General features: G+C 43.6%; 1 protein-coding gene across 1 annotated transcript; it reads right to left on the reverse strand.

Annotated features, from left to right (window-relative positions):
• Window positions 1-526: 526 nt before the first annotated feature.
• ZNF365 (zinc finger protein 365) lies at window positions 527-20,743 on the reverse strand. Its single transcript, XM_049810930.1, has 4 exons — window positions 19,672-20,743; window positions 8,913-9,093; window positions 6,860-6,897; window positions 527-2,968 (listed from the first exon to the last, which is right to left on the reverse strand). The coding sequence occupies exons 1-4, from the start codon at window positions 20,400-20,402 to the stop codon at window positions 2,722-2,724; spliced, it is 1,197 nt and encodes a 398-aa protein (XP_049666887.1). The 5' UTR covers window positions 20,403-20,743; the 3' UTR covers window positions 527-2,721.
• Between the last annotated feature and the right edge of the window lie 2,199 nt (window positions 20,744-22,942).

Genomic DNA, 22,942 nt, shown 5'->3' on the forward strand with positions numbered 1-22,942 from the left:
AGGTGTCAGAGGGACCTCATCTCCTCATCCAGTCTTGTACAGCAGAACCATCATCTCGACAGGAACCCGGTTCCCCCATGGGAAAACCTCTCTTTCCAAGTCTTTCCAAGGGAGATACCCAATGAATTGATGGCTCAGCAACTGGCAATGTGTGAGGGAGGCTGTATCACCTACTTTCCCCAGGAGCCCCTTTGCCTGAGCCTTCCCTCCACTCCCCCTACTTCTGCTTTGGGCAGATTATCGGACCATGTGGGTTATCTCAAGAATAATTCTCAAGCATCATTACAGTAGGAAAGGGGCAGGCGATACGTGCAAGCTATGTGTGCAAGATGCTGTAGCTGTCTTTCAGGTTAATCTGTAATGCTTTGAAAGGTCATGGCCCAACTTCACTGACATGGTGTTTCATCTGAGGAATAAGCAGAAGTCCAAGCAGGGCTGCCGTTTCTTGTCATCTTCTCTGCTGTTGGGTAGGCTTTTGTAAGAAAAGTTATATTTTACAGAGTTAAATGACACAGTAACTGAGAAATATATCTTTATTATTAGAATGTTTATATTCTAAAAACTTTTATCTGGGGTTACAGTACAATCCAATTTCTTTCTAATTAATTAAGCTGGCATTTTTTCAGCAAGTAACTGTAACTTAGGCTTTGAAAAGTTTAAGAACATGCAACTTTTACTCTCTTTTTCTCTTCCTCCCCCAAAAGGACAACTTACAGTCAAGATTTTGGCATGATAAATAATAAAATAAATATCTCATTTATGAACTAGTAGTTACACTTAACTTTGGTGACTAACAGAGTAGATAGGCTTTTACAAATAAAAATATTCTTTCAGTGTCAAGTGGATAAAGGAACGGATGAATATATTTTACTTTATTATCTTCAAAAAGGGTCATTTTTTTCAGGTTCGTAAAAGAGTGTGGAAAGCAATAGAAAAAACTCAAGGATGTTTCTATTTTGTGGCTTGCCTAAGAAAGTTGTTGTAACACACAATCTGACCCAAACCCATGCAACACAATTAACAACTCCTCTTCAACATACACAATGCCTAGCATAAGGCCAAGTGTGGCCTTGTGACATAGTTAAATAAATATTAAAATGTCATTACAACCTAAATACCTGAACTGGTTTTACACTGTGACTTTCTACTGAAACAGTGTTGAGAAATTTTAAACATATATCTGATTGTTCCATATACAATATTTAAAATAAGTGAGGAATAATACTTTCTTTCTTCACTCTGCTACTTTCTGGGAGCTCTGTACAGTGACAAATGTATGACATCTGTAGTTACCTGATCCTAGCTGACTGATTGGTCATCTTCTGCTTTAAAAATATTACAACTCAGGTGCTTATTGCAGCAGTAATCATAGTGATACGCTGTCTTTTAATACTCAGTTCTGCTTACAGTCATAAAAAATGAAAAACATTTTTCACAAATCTTTGTACACATACTGTAAAAATCACCTTCCACATAAACAATTTACATCTGTTATGAGTATTTAAAAAATAAATTACACAGATTTGTCTCACCTATCCTTCCTTTTTCGTGAGAAAACAAATTTAATCAGTAACGTCAACAGGATGTTCTTATCTGTAAACATGGCATGAGGATTCATGTTATCAAAAAACTGTACACACAAAAAATCATCTTGATAAATACTCTGATAAATAAGGATCCTTTTAATTGGCACAAACCAATGTAAACATATGCATTGCTGTCCTGCAATCATCTCTAACTTCCTTGCTCTTGGGTTTTTAGTTGAAATTCAGGGATCTCTCAGTCCTGTCAAGATTCTTCAGAGATAAAAACATGAAGGGTTTCGGTTATGATCATAGCCATTTTAGGCCCCTCGTGCTTGAAACCAAGCACAGGCATTGAACGTGGTGCCGTGCAATGTAACAGGTTGCTTTAGCCTTTCACTTGCTGTACCACAGCTGATAACCTTCTGCTGGCACTTGGTACTGAAATTTCTCCTCTGGCTCAATGTGTTCTATGCTTGTCAAGGCTGTGGTACCAGCTTCTGGTCTCCTCGCTGAGTGACACCAGAGGCTGGTACCTATGGCAAAGCCATAAAGATTCTGGAATTTGAAAACTGTGCTTGAGACACCGGAGCAGCCAAACTTGTGCCAACAGACAACATAGCTGCTGGCAGGACTGAGCAGTTTAATGTATGTAATAAAATACGGAAATGTGCCCGACTGGCCTTATGGCCAAAAATCCAGGGTAGCAATCTTCTGCATCTAAGCATGTCTGTGCAGGCAACAGTTAACCATTGATCATATATGTACCTAAGCTGAAAGATTGAATATTTAGGTGCCAATTAAATGGATTCCTTGGAACTTCAGCAACAGCACGGATGGAAAATAAATTACCAAGCCACATGCTGCCACTAAAATAATTAAGGATACAGCCACAGTACTGCCCAGCAAGATAACTGCAGTCATTTAAAATAAGCTCTATAAATAAATAAATAAATGAATGAATAAATAGAAAAACCTCCATATAAACTGAATAAAATGTCACTTCTCTTATAGTGCCCAAAGAGGGAATGGCATTACTAAATAATATAAATCTTCCATACTGTATATATTTCTATATATTATATCTGATATGTTTTGGCATGGCCAGATGGATAGGAAAAAGTAGGATGACTAACTTCATTCAGTATTTGTTCTGTTGAAGCCAAGCTCCGGCATTACTATATATTGCTAACCATTCCTATAGCGGTTTGGCCTTTTTACCCATCTTTGATTTTGCGCTTACTTTCCTGGCAGAGCAGACTGGTTCAGCTTTCTTTTGTGCTCTCCATATTTCCCTTGAGCAATCAACAGGTTCATAGAAGCATTTCACTGGCTGCAAGCTGTTTTTTTCATCCTTTGCTTTTTTCAACAAGATTCTTCCTTTTTGAAAGGAATGAGGCTTTGCGTCAGGGATGTTATACGAAGTGTGTTGACTTCCTCGGCTCCTGAAATTAATAACACTGATAATTAATAACTATTATTCAATCTTGCAAAGTGATAGGTCCCTAAAATGTCCCAAATGCATACATTTTTGAAGACAGAAATAGCCTTGCTTTAAAGGACCAAGCTGAAAGTTAAAAACAGAGTTGCAAGATGAACTACACTTCTCAATACTTAAAACCATCCATTATTCTAAGAACCCTACATGTGTTACTGGTGGACTCTTCATGCATGTTCACTTTTATTCAGATAGCATTCTGCTGATTTTGGAGCACTGAAACCTTATTCTCATAACTATGTTCTCTATATTCTCCTAAATTGGTGTTCTACAGGGATTTTAAAGATGCACATGTTTACAGCAGCCTTCTGCAAAGAATGAACATTCCATGGTCTTTAGAAGACCACACAGCACCAGTAACAGTAGAAAGCGGGTGCAGGAACCATAGGACCTTCTTGGTGGGATCTCAGCACTTCCCTAGCCTGCGGCCAGGCCCCAGGGAACTGCTGCTACTAATGGCCAATAGCTCGGTAAACTCCAGGCTCTGCCTTTGTGCTGGCCACCCATCTAGGTAAACTTTAGCTTTGCTTTTAGGCTTTGATTTGAAATGGGAGAAGAGGAAAAGGGAATACAGAAATTGGTGGGAAGAAGGGTATGAAAGCTTAAAAGCCAAAGTAAGCTGAATTCTTTGTTCTCTCTGTGATGGTTCAAGCCCAGCAGGATTTGCTGAAATTGGTGGGCTTAGGCGGAGTGACAGCCTGGTGCTGCAAAGGCTGAACCATGCCCTCTGCTCTGAAATTTTACATTGAAACCGCAGTTCTACAGTTTAGCTAGGTAAGATCATTACAGTCCCTTTTAACATAATCTTGAAATGTTTTACAGCAGATACATGTAGTGTAACAGCAGCACTATGAATATAAGGCACCACCTCATGTGTGCCCAGCTACTGTGACTGAAGAACAGATGTGCTGATGTACAAGTTGATCTCTTAAGGGTTCCCACAGGGCTATTTTCCATAGCTCGTTATTTCTGGAAACCATGTATCTGTAGTATTACTTCTTCCGGGAGTTCAACAATATTGCACAATGGACAAAGCCAGTTTTGGAAAAAGCTGTGGTTGTTCATGTGTGTACAGTGCAAACTCTCCCCTGCTCTTTAACAGACCAGAAGGGTGTCACGAAAGCCTCTGTATTTTTTGATGACAGGCAGTGAGGGCAAGTTGACAGCACAGGAACTGAGCCTTACCTACAGAACAGTTTTACCTGGTTGGCAGCTTTGCCGACCAGACTTCACTATCAGGAAGGTTTTTTTGGGAAAATGCTGTGCAGGTCTGAGCTGGAGTTTGCAGGCACTGTGCCATGCTGGCCTCGTGCAGGCCTGGGCTCTAACCACTTGCTGTGGGTTAGAAATTACTTTTGTAAATGCACGAGTGTTGGCCGCTCTGTGTTATGATCACTTCTTGGGTACTGTTTGTTACAGTCCATTACTTAGTTGTTGTTAAAAGATGCAGTGCTCTCTTTTTCTCAGATGTTGTTATGGCAAAAAAAGTTACATCATTTACTCCCAAAGCACACACAGGCATTATTGCAGGTGATGTTAGTCACTCCTCTGCTGCACTGAATGATGCTATTAAAACCAGAAGGTGGTCTAGGTTAGTATGATTGGAGGGGATTGCCTAAAAGAGCTAAACTCTATTTAAATGGAACGAGTTTATGGTAGAGAAGATGGATGTCTGTCCCTAATTCACAGTCAGGGTAAGAAGATATCTAAGACAGACAAAGATGCGGGTCATTGCACTTGAAATGCAATGCTGCCAGCTCCCGATGCAGGAAATGTTTTTTTCACTGAAAGCGGCAGCTCCTCAATACAAGTGACTGTGAGAGTTTGAACTTCTACTCAAACATATTCCTAATCTGTCGCATTATGGAGAAAGACTGAAATGATGTGACTAAATGCAGCCCACTGCCACAGGCACTTAAGAATCCTATTCTTGCTGCATTTCAGAAACATCAGGTATTTTTCAAGACAGGTCTCATGATCTTGAGAGGCCTAATTCTTAGCTTCTTTACAATGGGAGCTGGCATTTAAAGTTGATTTAGGCACAGATGTGCTGGCAAATCTCAGTGCCCTTGAGAAATGGCTAGTGAGCATCAGCAAAGGTCTCCCATGCCCTTAGTGGAGCATTTCCTGAAAACACCCAGGAGAAACTGGAGAAAAGGAACTGGGAAGCAAGGCGGAGGCCCTGGAGCAAGAGGGATTGCCAGTGCTGCCATTGATCCCAAACAACATAAGCCATCAGTGGCCCCAAACCCCCTGAGATTACACTGCATTTTCTGGATAGGTAGTAACACTTCCCAATCTTTTTAACTGGTACATATCATTAAAAACTTGTTTTATGTACTGAGCTGAGTTAGAGCTCTTAAAAACAGCTGGTGTGGTGAATGCAAATGCTGGATTCATCCACAGAACAGGCAGAGCAAAATAAAACTTTCCTATCCTTCTGAGCATCCTCTCCCATATCCTCTCTGCTTTGTAGGACAAGTTGGGATATTTTTAATGTGGTAACTCCAAATAAAGGCTAGTACTAAATTCTAGTTTTGACAGTGTCTTTTCAAAGTATATCAGTAGTTAAACAGAAACCTCTAAACAATTTCATATATGCCTTTGAACTCCAACTATTTGTCAGCAATTAATGGGTTTTACCAAACTGCACTATATTTAGACCAAAGACTTGTAAGTGGAAGGACTCATCTCACTGAGTCATTGAATTCACTGGTTATATTTTAATTCTATTTTCCTTGATTCCAGTCATATTAAGACATCTAGAAGCCTGAGAAGTGTATACACAGTGAACTGAAAGACTACTTTGGACAATCAAGTTTTTCCAAAATCTCAAATCAGTAGGGGAAAAAAAAGCTATAAAAATAAAAAGGAGAAAAAACAAAGCTAAAGCCCCATGCTGTTAATTACAAATGCAAACACTGCTTATCAGCAACAGGGTACTTGGCCAGTTGCCTGCTAGGACTATGATATATGAAAAACAGAAACGACTCAAAAAGCAAAAAGGCCACCCCCAACCCAGTAGGCTATACATTGTAATTTTGGTTTATTTTCCAGCCCATCCATCTGTTCATGTGTGTCTCAGTCTTCCAGTAATTCTTGAACCCATTGGTCAGACACAAACAAATCTGGCAGGGACGCAGAAGTCCCAGACCTGTGGTGATGCAACAAGTTTCATGGCAGTGGGAAAAAGACCCAAACTCGTGTTCCCACTAAGAAAGGTTGCCCTGAAGAAGGATGCACTGCCTGACTGTCACTTGGCCAGGCAGCACACGATGCTCCGAACCAGCTGCTGGGACTCATGACCAATTCGCAAAGACATGGGAAACCAGCCCCCAATTAGTTCTGTTGCTCCCAGGACATCTGCTTGAGTAACGTGAGATATTGTTAGTGCCCATGCTTTGTCGGGGCACTTGTTTCATTACATGTGATTTTTAAGTCGACAGTGTTACTGTCAGTTAGGAAATGACAACTGTCTCTCTCCTACCTACAGAATGTTAAAGATATTTTCAGCTGAAACTTGGCCTGTCTTTGCTGAAGAGATTCAGCTACTGTAAATTTGAAATAGGCTATTATAGTCAGCAGGAAGGAGTCATTCATTTAACAGAAAATTATTCTTTTTTTTTTTCCTTTAAAGAATATCTGATTTTAGCTTTGATTTAGCAAAAATATGTTTTTCCTCCCTTACATGACATAAATAAAGATCACACTCAGGTATAGAACCTGATCCAAACCCAACTTGATTCAGGCTTTTGGATAAGGTAAAATGCAAAAGCAGAAATGCAAGCATGTCAAGTTAGTGTATTTAAGTAAGAGAAAAATAAAAAGCTATACGTACAGGCATCTGGGTTTCTTATTTAATGAAATGTCTGTAAACTGCAAGGAAAACAGAAACAGCTTATTAATATTAGTATTACATGATAATGTAATTAAAATACAGGGATAATGTATGCAGTCTTCAAAATCATATTTCCATTCTCACCTGCTGTTAAAAGTAGAACAATATTCATGAAAGAAATTGAAAAAAACCCCAACTTTTACAGATTATTACTCCTCCAACTTATTACATCTGTTTTTAAAATTCACAACATGTGAGTTAGTGGTTGGATATTTCCCCATTATTTTTATCGTAACTATAATCAAATTGCTCAAGAAGTGTGGGCTGAACAGAGATTTTTCACATTACATTAAACAGTACGGATACAATGAGAAATAATTATTGTGTTCAAGATAATTAAGGGACAGTGCCTGACTAAGCTGTATTAAATGAACTTTCTCTCAGAGCCTTTAATTTTGCAGTGATACATTTCCTTTACACAAGCAGCTAGCAAACTCCGGCTATGAGCCCTTGGCTCTGCCTACAGTAGCACTGAAGGGCGGAGGGCGAGAATGCAAGCATTTCTCTCCCTTCCCACCCCACATCCTGAGACCACCTAGGGACAGCATAGCCTCAGAGCCAGCGCAACTTTGCATGACTCCATTTTTTACAACAGTTTGGTTCACAGTGTGGAAACGCTTTTTCTAGTTCCTCTTTTAGTGGAGGTCAGGAAAGGAGGTGTTTAATGCCAGCCCAGCTTAAATCGGTCTGGGTACTAAATCAGTTCTTTGTACTGATCTCCCATCAGTGCTACTAGACTGAGCCCTTGAATATCATTTAATGAAGTCAGTGAGCCAAGCGAGTCAGATCTGGCATCTGAAAATGATTATGTTCTTGTAAATGTTCCCTCTGTCCCTGGTATTGTCCACACTTTGCAGATGGATTTTTGCCCAGCCTAACTTTGCTTGTCATCTGTCTTGGATGGAGTCTGGAGCCATCTCATGGTGTGCTTTTCTGTAATTACCTCCTGAAGGTCAGGCTGGTCAATATTTGGATGGATGACCTTAGAGGAATGCTGAAGTCACTCAGAATGCAGGGCAGCTACCTCAAAAATTAGTGCCTTCCCCAAGGGACACTGCTGAGCCAGGGATCCCAGTAAACACATCAAGAGCTGGGGAGATGATTTAATACCGAGGCCCATCTTTAAGGTCCCCCTCAACACTGTTTGAGATGTCCTGTGGTAGATTTCAGCACATCTACATTTATTCAGGTCTTACCTAAAGCTCTTTGTCTTCCAAGCGGCTACAGGAGCCTTTGCTTTCCACCATTGCATACCTGTTCAGTGCTGTGCATGATCAAATGCCTTTCCTCTCACATCCCAGGATGAGCAGTTACTTAGCATAGGCAGCACGGGGTATTCATTTAAACTGAAAAGTTCTTTGGAATTCATGTGGCTAAAACTTGCCATCTAAATGTAATGTACTGCAGGGAAAATACTAAGTTTAAGTACTAATAATGAAGGCTTTTAAAGAAATAATGTATTTTAAAAAACGACATTCAGACAGCTTTGGTTTCTAAACTGTGGGGGAACAGGCCTGTGGGAATCCATTCACCGTTACTAAGAGTCCCATGATAGGTAACTACAGAAAGCAAGCTGATTTGCCAGCAGGCTAACATGTCCTCTGTAGGGATCCATACCTTTCCTGAGACTCTTTATAGACATCTCCAAAAAAAAGCTAAGTCACTGTGACGTAAAGGAAAGTGGTTGTTGCAAAGGTAACAGCAGCAATAGCCAAAGCTGGAAAAAAAAGGTAAATATCTGGCAAATATTTCATTATACTCTGCCCTCCCTTTGCCATCTTTGGCTATTGCTGCTCTTACTCTCTCTGCTCCTTTCACTCCTGTGAAATGGCAGTTTAAAACATAAATAAAATGCATCTAAAGAAACATTTTACAAATCCAGATCTGTCTGGAGTAGCAATTAGCCTGACCCACTGAGCCCACCCATATTCAAACTCAAGTACTCTCCCTGCGGTGGTGGGTGACAATGAAGAGAAGGACTTTGCTGGCTTACCACATGCTCACTGATGTCAGTGTGGTTGCACACCATCTGCTGATTTTGGTAATATTCTAGCTGCCTTTCTGCCAGATCCACACGCTGCAACAGGTTCTCAATGAAGTGCTGGAGCCTGGCTTTTCCCCGCACTTCTTTTTCTGCTGCTTCTTCCAGGAAGTGGTTGAAAGTAACAACTTCTCTGCAAGATGGAAACATTGCAAAGAGACCACATTTAAATAATACAAAGGGCCCTGGTCAAAAAATTACTGAAGTTCCTCCTGTTTTTCATGGTGATAGCCCACGGTGGCCAATTACTGTACTTTACCTCTACCTCTGTTAAAAGATTTCAACCTTTTTGTGGACACAGTGCATATCTGGAAACCGGAATGCTGAATTTAAGTTTATGTGCAGTGGGTTTGGGTTTTTTTGTCACATTATTAGGTGTCTTGGAAATAGTCCTTAGTGGTCCACAGGGTAGAAATGCCATTAAGAATCACATCTTGAGGTATCTGGAGACAGCTACAGCCACTTTCTCTTTTTTTTTTTTTTCACATACCCGTGTGCGTATCAGCCTGGAAACATGAAGAGAAATGGATGAATCCCCAAATTCATCTTCCTGGTTCATCATAATCTTACAGTGGTAGTTTAATGTTGCCACTGGGGTGGCTCCTAACTTAAAAGAGCTACTGTGGCCATTAAACTTCATTTTGGCTGTGATCCTGCAAGTATGTTGAAGTACAGTATTATGATCTGGAGCTAGTGGGAGCATGGGAGATTAACAGATAATCTACAGATTATAGACCAAGGAATATGTGTGTGGGAAGAGCAAGTTTTAGGTCAGGAGTTTAGAAATGTTTCTTGTCTGCTAACATAAGTGGAAGAAAGAGATAGCACCACTGACTGTGAAAGGTCCCAGCTCTGTACTGAGACAAAGCTCATTTTGAAGTGCTCTGCATACTATCAATTTACTATCAGTAGTCCAGCCACCATTTGGACCTCTGATATCACAGGAGTTTCTGGGTGGGAGAAGTTTGGTTGCAGAGTGAAGCATGTATTATGAAAAACAGCAAATCTGAGCACGTAGGACTTCCCCAGTTAATAAATGCCTGGATAAACAGTTCTTGCTCTGCCAATGAAACCATGTTAATTTTTGCTTTGTACAAAACTGAAGGGGTGGGAGTTGGAGGAACCAATGCTTGCCAAATGAGAAAGGGCATGATTGCTGGGTAGAAATACATCGCTTGAGGAAAAAGCATTTTAAGCAGAAACTAGGAAACAGTTTGCAGCAGAAATAACCTTTCAAAGTTTGGCCTATTTATAACAAATCCAAAGTTTCTCTGCGTTTCATTGTTTTAACTCAGTATAGTTGTAGATAATTGGTTTAACTCAGTATAGTTGTTTTAACAGTGAGCTGTTTTGCCCTAAGAAGCGTTAGGCACAAGTGGTCAGCTATGGAAATTCACCGTTTAGGATTTGGGCTATGTCTGCCTGCTCTATACCACAGCAGAGTGCAGCAAGAGGCTGTTTGCATGGCTGATCTAATGGTAGGAATAAGGTAGAAACAAGCACATATTGTTGGGATGAAGAACATCGATGAGTATTAGTTTATATTAATTGACCCACAAAATCTGGCTTAAGAAACAGAGAGGTACCTTGTTTGTTAAACTCAGCTAATCCATTGCATTTCAAGGCTCTGCACAGTTTCTGTGATTATTAGCTTGCCCAGAGCAACCTGGTAATAAAAAGTCACTGAAGAATGCTTAGGATGAAGCCAGTCTAAACTCATTAAGGACAATTTTAGGGCTTTATTCTCACTTAGAGCATTGTAACTGCTTTGATTTCATGATGCCACTCTGGTTTTATGTTAGTGTGGAAGCAACCTGAAGCCCTCGGCACTCCATTGGGCTCCTGTTTTACAGTAGACAGGAAGCTCAAAAGGACAGAAACTCAGCAGACTGGCTCCAAACCTCTTAGCCTTTTGGTAAGGAAGAAGTGTGCCTGGCCTGCCAGGCCGCTGGCCCTCCAGTGGGAAGGCTGGGCAGAGTGGGGAGCTGCCAGCCTGGGACACCAAAAGGACACCCCTCCCGGGGCCACAGTCAGCTTGTGTTTTGCTGCAGCGGGAGGCCACAAACATTGAGTACCTGGCATTTGTTTTTAAAAGGGTGATAGTTTCAAGAATGCTAACATTTGTAATTGTCTCAGCAAAGGTAATTTAAAAGCATTCATTAATCGCCTGCTCCATGGCATTAATACATCACCCACAAATTTTCCTTTCCTACAAATATCTTGTTAGTGAACTGTGCCATAAGGGGGACAGGGGGAAGCAGTGCTTTCTCTGGAAGACTTAGATGACTATCAGGAGGAGAACAGACACATCATGTCAAGAAATTCCCTAGTATTTTCCTTGCTTTCTAGACTACTCAAGGTAACTTGGCATGCTACATGCCACTATTTGTAGAAACAGTTATTAGCAGCAGTAGTAGCACTTCTACCCATTTTTCTCTGTTTAGCTGCCTCTGTACAGTCTATGAACCTGCCTTTAATAACTTATCTAAAAATTTTCCTTTGGGCCGAGTACCAGCGCTCTGTAAATTCCCTTTAGAAATACAGGAGCCAGAATTATACCCACCTGCTAGGTCTTGGTCACATGCCTTGTCCTGATAAGCAGCACTTCTGTCAGTTCAGCTACATTCTTTGTTTCCACTTCATCCTCGTCTCTCAGAACAACATCAAGCCCTGAGGACTGACTGCTGATAAGTCTCTCTACTTGCTCCAACACCTCTTCCTCAGAGAGCTCGCTCCGTGCCACGGCTATGCCTTGGTTACCCGAAGGGCATTCCCAGAACAATTTTTACCCTCCTCCCACCATGAACAATAGGGAAATGGTTCAAAGAACTCATGTAGCTTCCTGCAGCCACTGTTTATCTGTTTAATTGCCTTTCTTGTCTCTTGTAGTTTGCCCAGACTTTTTCTTAGCCATACTGATGACCCTCTCCCTTCAGTTCTATTTCTAGATAGCTGTGATGATTTTTTGCTTATGTTCTTTATTTTACTTTCAGTTTATTTCTCAAGGCCTCTGCCAAGTTTTTGGGGATTATGTGATACAATTTCTATCTTTTACTCTCTGCTCTTATGCTTGTAGAAAGACGGATGTTCACAGACATAAGATGCTGCTCCTCATGAAGTCAGGGGGAAGCTGAGCCCGTAAATATTTTGGGGCCCACTTGGTAGAGGCACAAACCAGAGCATAGCAGCATGGGCCCACTGGGCTCTGTCTTGACAGCCTTGTCAGCAGTGCTTACCTGAAACAGGAATCATTCATTAAAGCCCGGCTCAGACCTGAAGCATTGCCCTTTCTAATGAGAGGTCTCTGCTGCTATTCTACACCTGGAGCACTGCTGCTATACTGAGAAAAGGTTATGTAGAGTTATTAACTCCCCTTATGAACTCCTTCACTCTCAACATCATCTCCTTCAACTCTGCTCTGCTCCTCCATTTGCTCTCTGCCCATCAGCCTACAGCCTCCTGCCCCTTTTCACTCAGTTGCACCCCTGGCACTTATTGTAGCACGGTAAGCTGTAGATCCTGCCACTAAATTTTCTGAGTGGAGTAGATGATGCTTAGCACAGCTCAGATCTCTGTAAATTTCTGTAATGGATAGCAGAGTGATATCATCCATTTGCTTATAGTTTACTATACTAATATTAAACATTAATTAAATTAAAATTAACATTAAATTAAAAATTAAAACATTTTGTTAAGGGGCTATGACTGGGCAACAGGGAGAAAGCTGGGTTTCTTGCTTTGTCTTAGGTGCTCTTGTCAGACAAAACCTTTCAGGAGGAAGGATCACTGCTACTGCCCAGAGAGCAGAGGGCACATCGTACTGCCAGCAGCTTGTGGCGACAGGGTGAGGCAAGCAAGAAGGAGAGACAAGGGGGATGCAGCCTGGGAGGTGTCCAAGAGGAGCAGGAGGTGCCTGTACTGCCAGACTGCCAGAGAAGAGCAATTCCCAGAGCCAGAGGAGTGCAGGGGAAATTTATTGCAGTGCAGCAGGCAACTCAGAGGTGCTCAGCTGAAAAAACAAGTGCAGAGGGAAGGACTCACTGTAGGCAAGAAAGACTTGCTGCCAAAGCTTTTATTTTAATCTGACTCTGCCAGGGAGTTAACCTGTTATAGTTAACCAGACTTCACTAGTTTGGTGGTTTTTTTGCATTCCAACTGCAGCCTAGATGCTCTCACAGAAAAACTACAGAGAGCCTGCCTTGAAACTTATCCTGAAACCTTCTTTATGGAGGCTGTTGTCATGAAACAGCATGAGATGTGGTAAATAAAGTTATAAATCATAGACTGACTAGGTGACGTTTATTCTTCTGCCTTTACCACTAGATTATACAGCGCTCCTTGCAGGAGTAGTGAGCTGTAATTCTCATTTTCTGGAGCAGTTGCTGGCCTGTGGACTCTGCAGACACCCTTAGTATTTGTATGGCTTTCAGCAGTTAAGTGTGTGATGCACAAAGTAGATGCAGAGGCTGGGACAGCTCCAGCTCCTTAACAGCTGACAAGAAGGGCTAATGATTTCTCACATTGTGACCAATTCCTCCTACAGATGCATAATACTGGTCCCACAACTATTTATAGCAACTTGGACACCTGCAACTGCTCTGTAGGTGGAGACAAGCATAAGGCTCTATGCAGGTTCTGCACCTAAGTATCAAATCCCTTTAGAGAACTTCATTTGGAATAACTCTGCCTAAAATCAATAGAAAACCAAACACTTATTCTACCTGAAGATGGGAAAATTCCTACTACAGGAAGTAGTAAAGTGATTTACTTGTGAAAATATTTAAAATATGGACATTAATTAAGTATTAACGCCACTGACCTCATCCATCATCCCATTGGTGTTATTGTCTGAAGGCTGCTATCCATTAAGTTATGGTTTCACATTCCTACACCACTATCAGCACATTCAATTTAAGAGGTTCACACCTCCACTCCTCAGAAAGTTATTGACCTACCAGTTGCACCCATTCAGTGGGCTGTGCTCTAGATCTGAGCCCTGAACTTACTGGTGTGACACTGTGAAGATTAAAATGCTTTATTTCACAGAGCCATTCTGTGGGATAGTCATGCTACACTTGAACCAATGCAGATGTGGGGAGTAATCCCTTGAGGGGGAAGATGAAAGGAAACAGGGAAGAGGGAGTGGGACCACCTGAAACTGAGGGTGAAAGAATAATGTGTAGTTGTGGTCATATTCTACTTAAGAGAAAAATCAAAACTGTTTTGTTGTACAACTGAAATTTGTATTTTAAGGAAAGCTGTTGTTTTAAAGCACAAATTGCAGTGATCCCTAAAAGCCAACTCTTAATCCCATTGTCAAGATGTTACCTGCACAGATAATTCCATTAATTGCAAATTTAAGGTGAAGCCACTGGCAAGAATAACTACTCTCTACTACAGCTATTCTGAAATAGCCCTTGCATTCCAGGCTATGCCAGAGCAGAGGCATGACCAGACAGTCTCAAAACAAATGCATTTGACTGGTTAAAGAAATTACTGTCAGAGATAGGGCAACGTACTACATTAATGCTCTTACCCTATATAATCATGAGACAAAGTGAAATTGTTTAAGTCACCCTTGAAGGTAGCTTCCAGTTGAGGACTGGACAAATGCTTATGCTGTTCAGACTGACTGAAAATCAAACTCTACCAGTTCCATTTTCTTATATAACTTCCTGAAACAAGCCTCTCTGTGTCCTCTAGAAGTTAAGTTCATAGCTGCTTGTAGTTTCAATGGTTTTCTTGATATCTTATTCAACACAGTCTTATTCCCTTTGGGCAGGCTTCTGTGTTATCTTTAAGATGACAGCACTCACTCTGAGTTGCATCCTCCTTCATCAAACATTGAATAATCACTTTCGGGGCACATTTTCTAATTAAATCATTCTTTTGCTCAGCAGCTCTGCTGAAAGCTTGACCCTGTAGCCATCATTCATCAAAACTGTCTGGGGCCCAGCTGAGGCAGGTTGGTGAGCTGGGACCTGTCTTTGGTACCTGTGCCTGCTTCTCTAGAACATCCAGTTTTCTCTTTTTTTTTTTTTCCCTCCAAATAATAATAAAAAGCTTTGGCCTTTGGACTTTCTAAATACACAAATAAGCAACACAAGAGTGACTGCTGTAAGACTTTTCTGTGCTTAGAGTAATACTACTTCAACTACGTAGTAGTATAGTTAGTGTGGTACCTCCCCCTCTTTACGCCTCAAAACAGTTCATCTCCACAAGGGCACCACACTAGTATAACAGCATGTACCCATGTGCATATTAGCACAGCCATTTTTGTAAGGAAACAAAAGTAAAACTTAACTAAAAAGATATCTTCACTTTGTCACTGCCTTTGTTAGACTGCTATAGGCTTTATTTAAAACAAACAAAAAATAATCAACTGACAAGTCTAAAGAAATAACCTTACTGACCCTACAAACTCTTCAAATGGGCACCCATGTGCCTGCTGGTGGCCTAAACCAACACTGCTCCCTCTCAATGGAATGAGAGGGCAACAGTAAAACCTCATAGTGCTGTCATTTGAAATTAGTGCTTTGATTAGCAACAAAGAATTTAGATCTCTCCTCCCTAAGGCTTCTTGGGGCTTCCTAACCAAATTACTCTTGCCAACACAAATTTTTCCATTCCCTTATTTTTCCTATTTGACTTCACAATCAGATCCAAAATCAGAGTCATCACCCAAAGTGCAGTTGTACTGTTATTTTCTGTCTTCTTGTATAGCCTTCTAAAGAGGAAGTTTCTTAAATCCCAACTTTTATTTTGGTTCTTTTTTTTTTTTTTTTCACAGCCAGTTCATAGGTCAGGGGTGATGGTTAAACCTGCAAATACATCTTCTTCTCCCATCCATACCTGCTTAATTCTTACACGTAGAAGCAGGTCTAGCCTAAGAGCCCAGATAGGTCCCTGGCTTATCTAGGCACATTTTGTAAAGAACGAAATATACTGGATTGTTAATTTCAGTATTATGGAGTAATTTGATCACTGACAGTGATTGTCCATTCATATAAGATACTGACAGAGTAGGTGGACATGGACTAATACTCAAATATGAGCCCAATATAAACATCTGTAACTTCTTTGTCAGAACATTGTTATTTTTCAAGAGTTACTTGAAGGGATCCCCATAAAAGTTTTCAGCTTCTTCTCGAGAAGAAGAGTTTTTGTGACCTTATCTAAGATTTGGACTAGTTTGTTGGTTTGGGGTTGTTTGGGTTTTTTTTTTTGTTTTGGATTTGTTTGGGTTTTTTTTTATTGTTTTGGGTTGTTCTCCCCCCCCCCCCCCCCCCCCCCCCCCCCCTTTGGATAGTTTGTGGGGTTGGTGGTTTTCTTTGTTTGTTTTTTGTTTTGTTTTGGTTTTTTACCCTCAGACTGATCTAGAGTAGCCATATCTCAGTCTCTCTGAAATCTACAAGTGCATATTGATTATAAACTCTTCCTTGCCTTCACAAGCACCATATTCCATGATCTCTGGTAGCAGGGACAACCATTCAGAGACCAAGGGAAGGCTGTTTTCCTTTAGTTCCTTAGAAATAGGTCCTTTACTTAGAAATAGGATAAGGAAGTTTTTCATGGAAGAAGGTATTTTCTTCTTCCTCCTATAAAGAGGAAAGAGGAACAAATTTTCAGCTACAGTGGCTCAATACCAATGCCAGTTTTGGGAAAAGTTATCCATATTCACAAGATTGCTTATGAAAAAAAAAATATACCCAAAACCTGATGAAAGCATCTATTTCTGAAGGTCAGCAAGTATCAAAAGAGTCCCTAAGGGCTGCCTTTGACTTTCCACAGTCTGCAGTGAGAACTCCTGCTTCTGCAATTTCCATTAAGCAGTCTTGTTTGGCTTTCTAATCATCTGGACTTCTTCCAGAAATCAAAGCCAAAGTTGAGATCCTCCTTTTTTGAAGGAGAAAGCCTTTTCAGCACACCAAATAAGTTTTCGAACACACAAAGGACTGCATATGTAGACAGGTCTCAGAATTTACCAACAGTCCATGAGAAAACCAGACAAGTGACACTGTTGTTACGAAAGTCATGAACATCCTTTCTTCTCCCCTCTATTACAGCATACTGTCCAGTGCCTCCTTGCTGCTGGCACAAAGCTAAGCATCCCAGGCAATTTTAGAGGTTCAAATCTGAAAAGCTACCCTTAGAAGTACTAGTCCTGCTTTTACAAAGCATTGTTTATACCTACCTTCCTTCTCAATTTGCTAATTGTACAATGACCTTTTAATTGACAAGCCATACAGTGCATTTTTCTATGGCACTATCTATCCCTTGTTATCCCCCAAGATGGGAAATGCAGGAATGATCTGAACAAGAAAAAAATAACATATCTTCAGTTTTTCCTAGGTGAACTCTACCTATTCTTACACCCTGCCTACCCTCTCGGTCTCCTCAGAGTACCTTCATAGTGACATCTAAGAGGCAGTGCTGTGGGACTAGGCACGGGCGTATGCAAGAACATGCTGTCACCCCCCACCAGTACTCTTGGCTGATAGTCCTTCATCTTATCCACTAGCATGCGTTAGGCCCACTTATCTTTAGAAATTAACACACCACTGTGTAATATCCATTCACTCATTCCTATTGCTGCTTTTGCTTCTGATTTTTTTTTGTAATCTTCTTTATCAAAAACTGAAACAAGCTAGCAGTAATCCTAAAAGTGCAATACCCTGGGTACTTGGGTGAAGTCTCTTGTGCAGCTGCCTCTGTTGGTTAGTGTTTCTTACCAATCAAATAACCTTCAGTCTTCCCTGTAACGCCAATGTAGGAGCTACCTCTTCATCTGCTTATGCCTTCACCCTCCTCCTTTAGAGATGGCTAGAATTGTAACAGCAATCATCTGAGCTCCTGCCCCCTTCCCGAGCCTGGCAATGTCCTAGTGTGAAGGACAGTGTTTCCCCATTTCTCCTCTCATTCTGTGTTCAGCCTTTTCTGGCCTCAGAACCACAACCTGCCAGTGCTGCTAGTAAGCAGGCTGCCAAGGGGGTAAGTGGCCACTTCCTCGTGCCTTTTCCTAATATAGTTAAAAATCACAACTTTTGCTCTCTTATTCTTTTCACAGATCAGTGTCCTTTGTTGTCCTCCCCAGATCATACCCATTCTTTCTACCCAGATAACTCTATACCCCCTTCCTCTTTTTCCATGAGCTCTTTTCTTCTTCTGCAGCACTGCAGAACTCTGGTTTTGCTCCACTGAATGGTTTCTGCTTTCTCCTGACAGCCAAGTTTTTCCTGTGGATCTCAAGCCTTGAATTTTAAAAGCACAGTCTGCCTTTAGTTTGGGGTAAGGCTCGTACCACTTAACTTTAGGTATCTGAGGTTCAGCATCTTGCCTAAGATGGCTGCTTACCTGAGGTCCCCCTCTAGTCTGCAGATGGAGGAAGGACCTCCACAGAGCAATCCCTCCCCCTCTAAGATACTTTTCTAGAACAAGTAGGATGAGTCACACTGTGAAAGAGCCCATACGGGGAGCTTGGCTAGATGGGAATACCAAAACTGCTCCAAACTGTAAGTTATCTTCATGGCCTCCTTCCAGCATACTTTCAAACCTGTCTCAGTTCCACTATTATCTTTAGCTTCATCTTGAGTCCTTCAATCTTCTCTGCCACAGGGATCACCTGATATTTAAAAAAATCAGAGGTTCTGTTGAATATCCCTTCAAGGAAGATACACACCGCAGAGGCTCAAATCCCACCACCTTTGCTGTCCCCTTTTCTGGGAAATCTATAGCGCTGCCTCAGGACAGATGACTCCTACTGATGTAGGAGCCATCATCATCTTTTCTTTCTAGTCCTTAGACTACAGGAAGGAACGATGAAAGCCCTCCAAACTTCCTACACTGAACTCCTACACCACCTTCCTTATTTCTTCCAAGATCAGTGTCATGGCAACTAGCACTTCGCATCTTCCCTTGGTAAGCTGATGAATTGGTTTAGAGGCACTCCATTACGACGGCTCTTTATTTGCCTTTCTCTGAAATAAGTTCTGTTGCTCCGAAAAGCCTGAAAGGTTTCAGCAAGTGCTGAATAAACTAAGTAGTTCATGTATAAATAATATATCAGCTATCACTACATTTTTAATGGATGCATCACAAACATATTTTTAGCTGGCCTAGGTTAGTCAGAACAACTCTGGCATCTGCTTCCCATTCCCATGTAAGTGATTCCAGTTTCACAGTTCTGTGTCCATCTAAAACACCGACTTGGACGTGGCCTTTCCAGCACTGTCTCCAGTACAGCTTTGGTGCTGCACGGGAGACCATCCCACTCCACGGGCAGCCTGCTGACTGACCACAGTGGGACAACTTGAGGGAAAAGGTGCTGTTTGGTATTCTTGCATACTTCCTCCAGCGCTTACCCACCCATCTCTTCTTAAAAAGATAACGGATTAGAGGTGTCAGTGTAAATCAGATTACACGCTGAGGACAGCTTCTCCTTGTCCCTACCCCCATGAAACCAGGGACACAACACAGGCCTTAGAAAGCGTAAAAGTTAGTCACTGGGCAGTCAAGCATGAAAGCCACCTGCTCGGGGAGCTGTCCCCTGGCCTACAACTCTAGAAATACAGCGGTCAGGAGCTGGCGAGCACCGGGCCCTTTCATACTCGGCAAGCAACCGAACGTCCCCTCCCTTCTCCCCCAGAAGCTTTCACTGGCACAGGTGCTGGCCAGCCCGCGCACAACCATCAGCTCTCGCCTCCCCACTTACTCCTCTTTGCGGTGAAGCTCCTCCTCGGACTCGCTGAGGCGCTGCTTCAAGGCCGCAATCATCTCCACTGCCACGTCCACCTGCCTGCTCAGGGCCCGCTCCCGCCGCTGCACCTCCTGCTTCTTCTGGGACAGCTGCACAAAGGCCGCCCGCACCTCCAGCAGCTCCGCCGTCTTCTGGGCCAGCTCTTTGGTAAGCTTGTCGATTCGCTTCTCGATCGTTTTGTCCACGGCCTCTACCATCCTGTTAAACTTTTCTCTGACGTGTGCCTCGAAGGAGGCTTTGGAGTCAGTGGCCGGGAGGCCGGGTTTGGAAACCTGCTCGCCCGGGGAGTCAGCCGGCACATAGTTTGCAACGTAGGAGACGGGCCGCTCAGCCTCCACCTCCAGAGGCTGTCCGCGCTTCGCGCTCTCGCAGGAGGCATCGCAAAAATTCAGGCAGGACCCTTTCGGCTGCACGGCGCCGCCGGGGCTCCCCAGGCTGCCCGGGGCGGCGGGCTCCGGCGGGGAGATCAGCTCCGCGCCTTTCAGCGGTGAAAACGGGCTGCTCTTGGGCAGGAGGCTTCTCTCCTCGTAGCTGTGGCTGTACTCCAGGTGCACCCGCAGAGAGGAGAGGCTCCTGAACCTCGTGTGGTCGCCGCATCGCGGGCAGCGGAAGGGGAGGCAGACGCTGACGCTCTCGAGCGGCTCCTGCCAGGGGTGCCTGCCTTCATCCCGGGCCGTCTGTTGCATTCCTCGCCGGGCCCTGGCTGGGAGAAAACAGCCCGCGTCCGCGCCCGCGCCCGCGCCCGCCCGGGGCCGGGGCAGCCCGGCAGGCGCGCCGGGAAACTTGGGAAACTTTCCCGGGGATTCCTCACTGGTATCGCGCCATCTCCGCCCGCCGCCCGGGGAGGCGGCCAGCAGCAGGGCCCCGGCGACGCGACGCGGCTCCGCTCGCCTCGGCCGCCGCCCGGGCCTTGCCGGAGCGGAGCGGGGCGGGGCCGGGCCGGGCCCCGGCTCGACGCGGGCCTCAGCCGGCCGCAAGGTCGCCGCCCCCGCGCCGCCGCACTCACCCGACTTGTTGCCGCTGGCGGTGCCGCTGGCGGTGCGGCGGCGGGGGAGCCGTTTTCAGCAGAGCCGTAAATCAGGCCGAGCGCGGCGCCGGCGCCGCCACACGCTCTCGCCGCCCGGCCGCCGCCGCCGCCGCGGGGCGGGGCGGGGCGGGCGGCGGGGCGGGGGGTGGGAGCGGCCGGGCCGCCCCGGGGCGGGCGGCCGGGCCGACAGGGGGCTCTGGCCGCCGGGGGCTGGTGGGGGCAGCAGGACCGGACCGGGAGGCACGGGCTCAGGGCCGGCTCAGGCCAAACGGGGCTGGGAGCCGCGGTCATTCCCCGCCCGGGGAGCCGGCTCCTGTCCCCGCTCGCCGGGTGGGCACCCGGTAGTTGGGATTTGGGGGTTGCCGGGGTCCTGTTAGCGGTCATAAAAAAGCAGCGAGCTGCCTGGGGGATGTTGGGGAGATGCTGAAGGGTAAGGCAATTAAAAGCATTTAAGCAGCAAGACAAGACTGACACGTGCAAATAGGTATAAATAACCTGGCCTCAGCTTTCTGGGAAGAGAATTGTGTGTGTGTGTGTGTTTTTAAAACTATATTTAGTAGCTAGAATTTTGTTGTTGTTGTTGTTGTTGTTGTTGTTGTAAATACGACCCTGATTTAGCCTAGGGGTTTAGGGCGGGAGAGTCAGTAGTAGTGGGATTTCCATTTTGAGTATGAGGAACGGATGTCAGAGAATCGTACGTAGAACAGCTTGGGTTGGAAGGGACCTTCAAAGGTCATCAAGTCCAACCCCCCTGCAATGAGCAGAGACATCTTCAACTAGATCAGGTTGCTCAGAGCCCCATGCAACCTGACCTTGAAGTTTCCCGGGATGGGGCACCTAGCGTTTCACTACTCTCACTGTAAAAAATGTCTTCCTTTTATCTGGTCTAAATCTACCCTAGATCTACATCAATGTAATTGATGTTGGAGCATGCTGCCAGAGGGTCCCCTCAACAGAGGAATATGCTTCTAAGCTTTTTTTTATACCACAGATGTGTGTCTATTTTTACAAATTTTCAGAAACACAAGCAAGGCAGATTGTAGAGTAGCAGCCTTTTTGAGGTAATAGTGAAATATTGCTCTTCTAAAATCTAGTGCTTGAGGCCATAGTGGTAATAAGCTGCAGATTTTTTTATTACTGTGGGAGAAAGCACTGCGGTAAAGTTTAATTCTGTACTAACATATCTGTTCCTTTAGTGCAATATACAGGCAGCGTCCTAAACACTGAGAAAATCCGTGTGCATTGATAGATGCCTTTGATGTGATTAAGACATTCCCAGTAAATGATTCACCAGATGGCACATCAAAGGAAGTTACTCAAATTGCATTTCAGAGCTTCAGCTAATCTCTAAAGTGTGTGGGCTACCATCCAGGCTGCAACGTTTTGCATGAGTTAGTTGTCCTGTATTACCTTGCATAAATGTGGTGATTTTCCCTTCTTCTGTCATCAAGCAGTACCAAAAACCAGAAAGGAGGTCAAGAGGGAATAGTTTTGAACCGTACTTGCCTCCAAATTTTGGGCTTCTGACTATTTCTTTGAAGAAGGCCAACGCTGGCAGGACGAGATGTATGGATGTGGCCCTGTTTTGCTCCCCATTTTCTTAGCTGTTTTCCTCTATTGTCCATTATCTCTCTCTTTTGCCCACTGCCTTCCTACCTTCTCCTCCACATCAGGGGAAGGTACTCAGTGCTGATATTCAAAGATGCAGATGAATGCTATATGTGTCAGGTGAACTTAGCCTGGTAGGATGCTACCTGAGGCTCCATCCATGTTTAGAAGAGCTGACACCCACCCACCCCCTCCAGCTGATGGTAACAAGAGTCCTCATGGCCTTGGGAACAGAAAATGTTGATGGCTTTGAAGGACCCCATTGATCTGCAGCGCAAGCTACGTGGTTTTGGTCAGTTAGATCTGAAATCCAGTGACCATCTAGCCCCAGCAAATCTTCTTTCAAGAGTTTCTCAGGGTTTACTTGCACTCTAAATATTTTTTTTTGCTGGATTGGGATCCAACTCCTCATCTCTTCAGTTATCTACTCCTGATGCTCCCATTTGGATGTGCAGTTCAGCCATTCTCTCAGCATTTGGAGAGGAAGTCTCCCTTTGATATATCAGTAAGTGTGCATTTTACACTGGAGGATGTACATCAACCATTACATGTCTGAGCTTCATCCCCTGTGATTTAGATCTGGAGTGGGTA

Source organism: Accipiter gentilis, chromosome 9 (genome assembly GCF_929443795.1).
Source record: "Accipiter gentilis chromosome 9, bAccGen1.1, whole genome shotgun sequence".
Classification (NCBI taxonomy): Eukaryota; Metazoa; Chordata; class Aves; order Accipitriformes; family Accipitridae; genus Astur; species Astur gentilis.

Coding starts and splice junctions, on each gene's coding strand:
- ZNF365 (XM_049810930.1), bottom strand. CDS start 20,402: ATGCAACAGACGGCCCGGGATGAAGGCAGGCACCCCTGGCAGGAGCCG. Junction 6,898..8,912: donor CTGACATCAGTGAGCATGTG/GTAAGCCAGCAA, acceptor TTTTCCTTGCAG/TTTACAGACATTTCATTAAA. Junction 2,969..6,859: donor AATAAGAAACCCAGATGCCT/GTACGTATAGCT, acceptor TATTAATTTCAG/GAGCCGAGGAAGTCAACACA.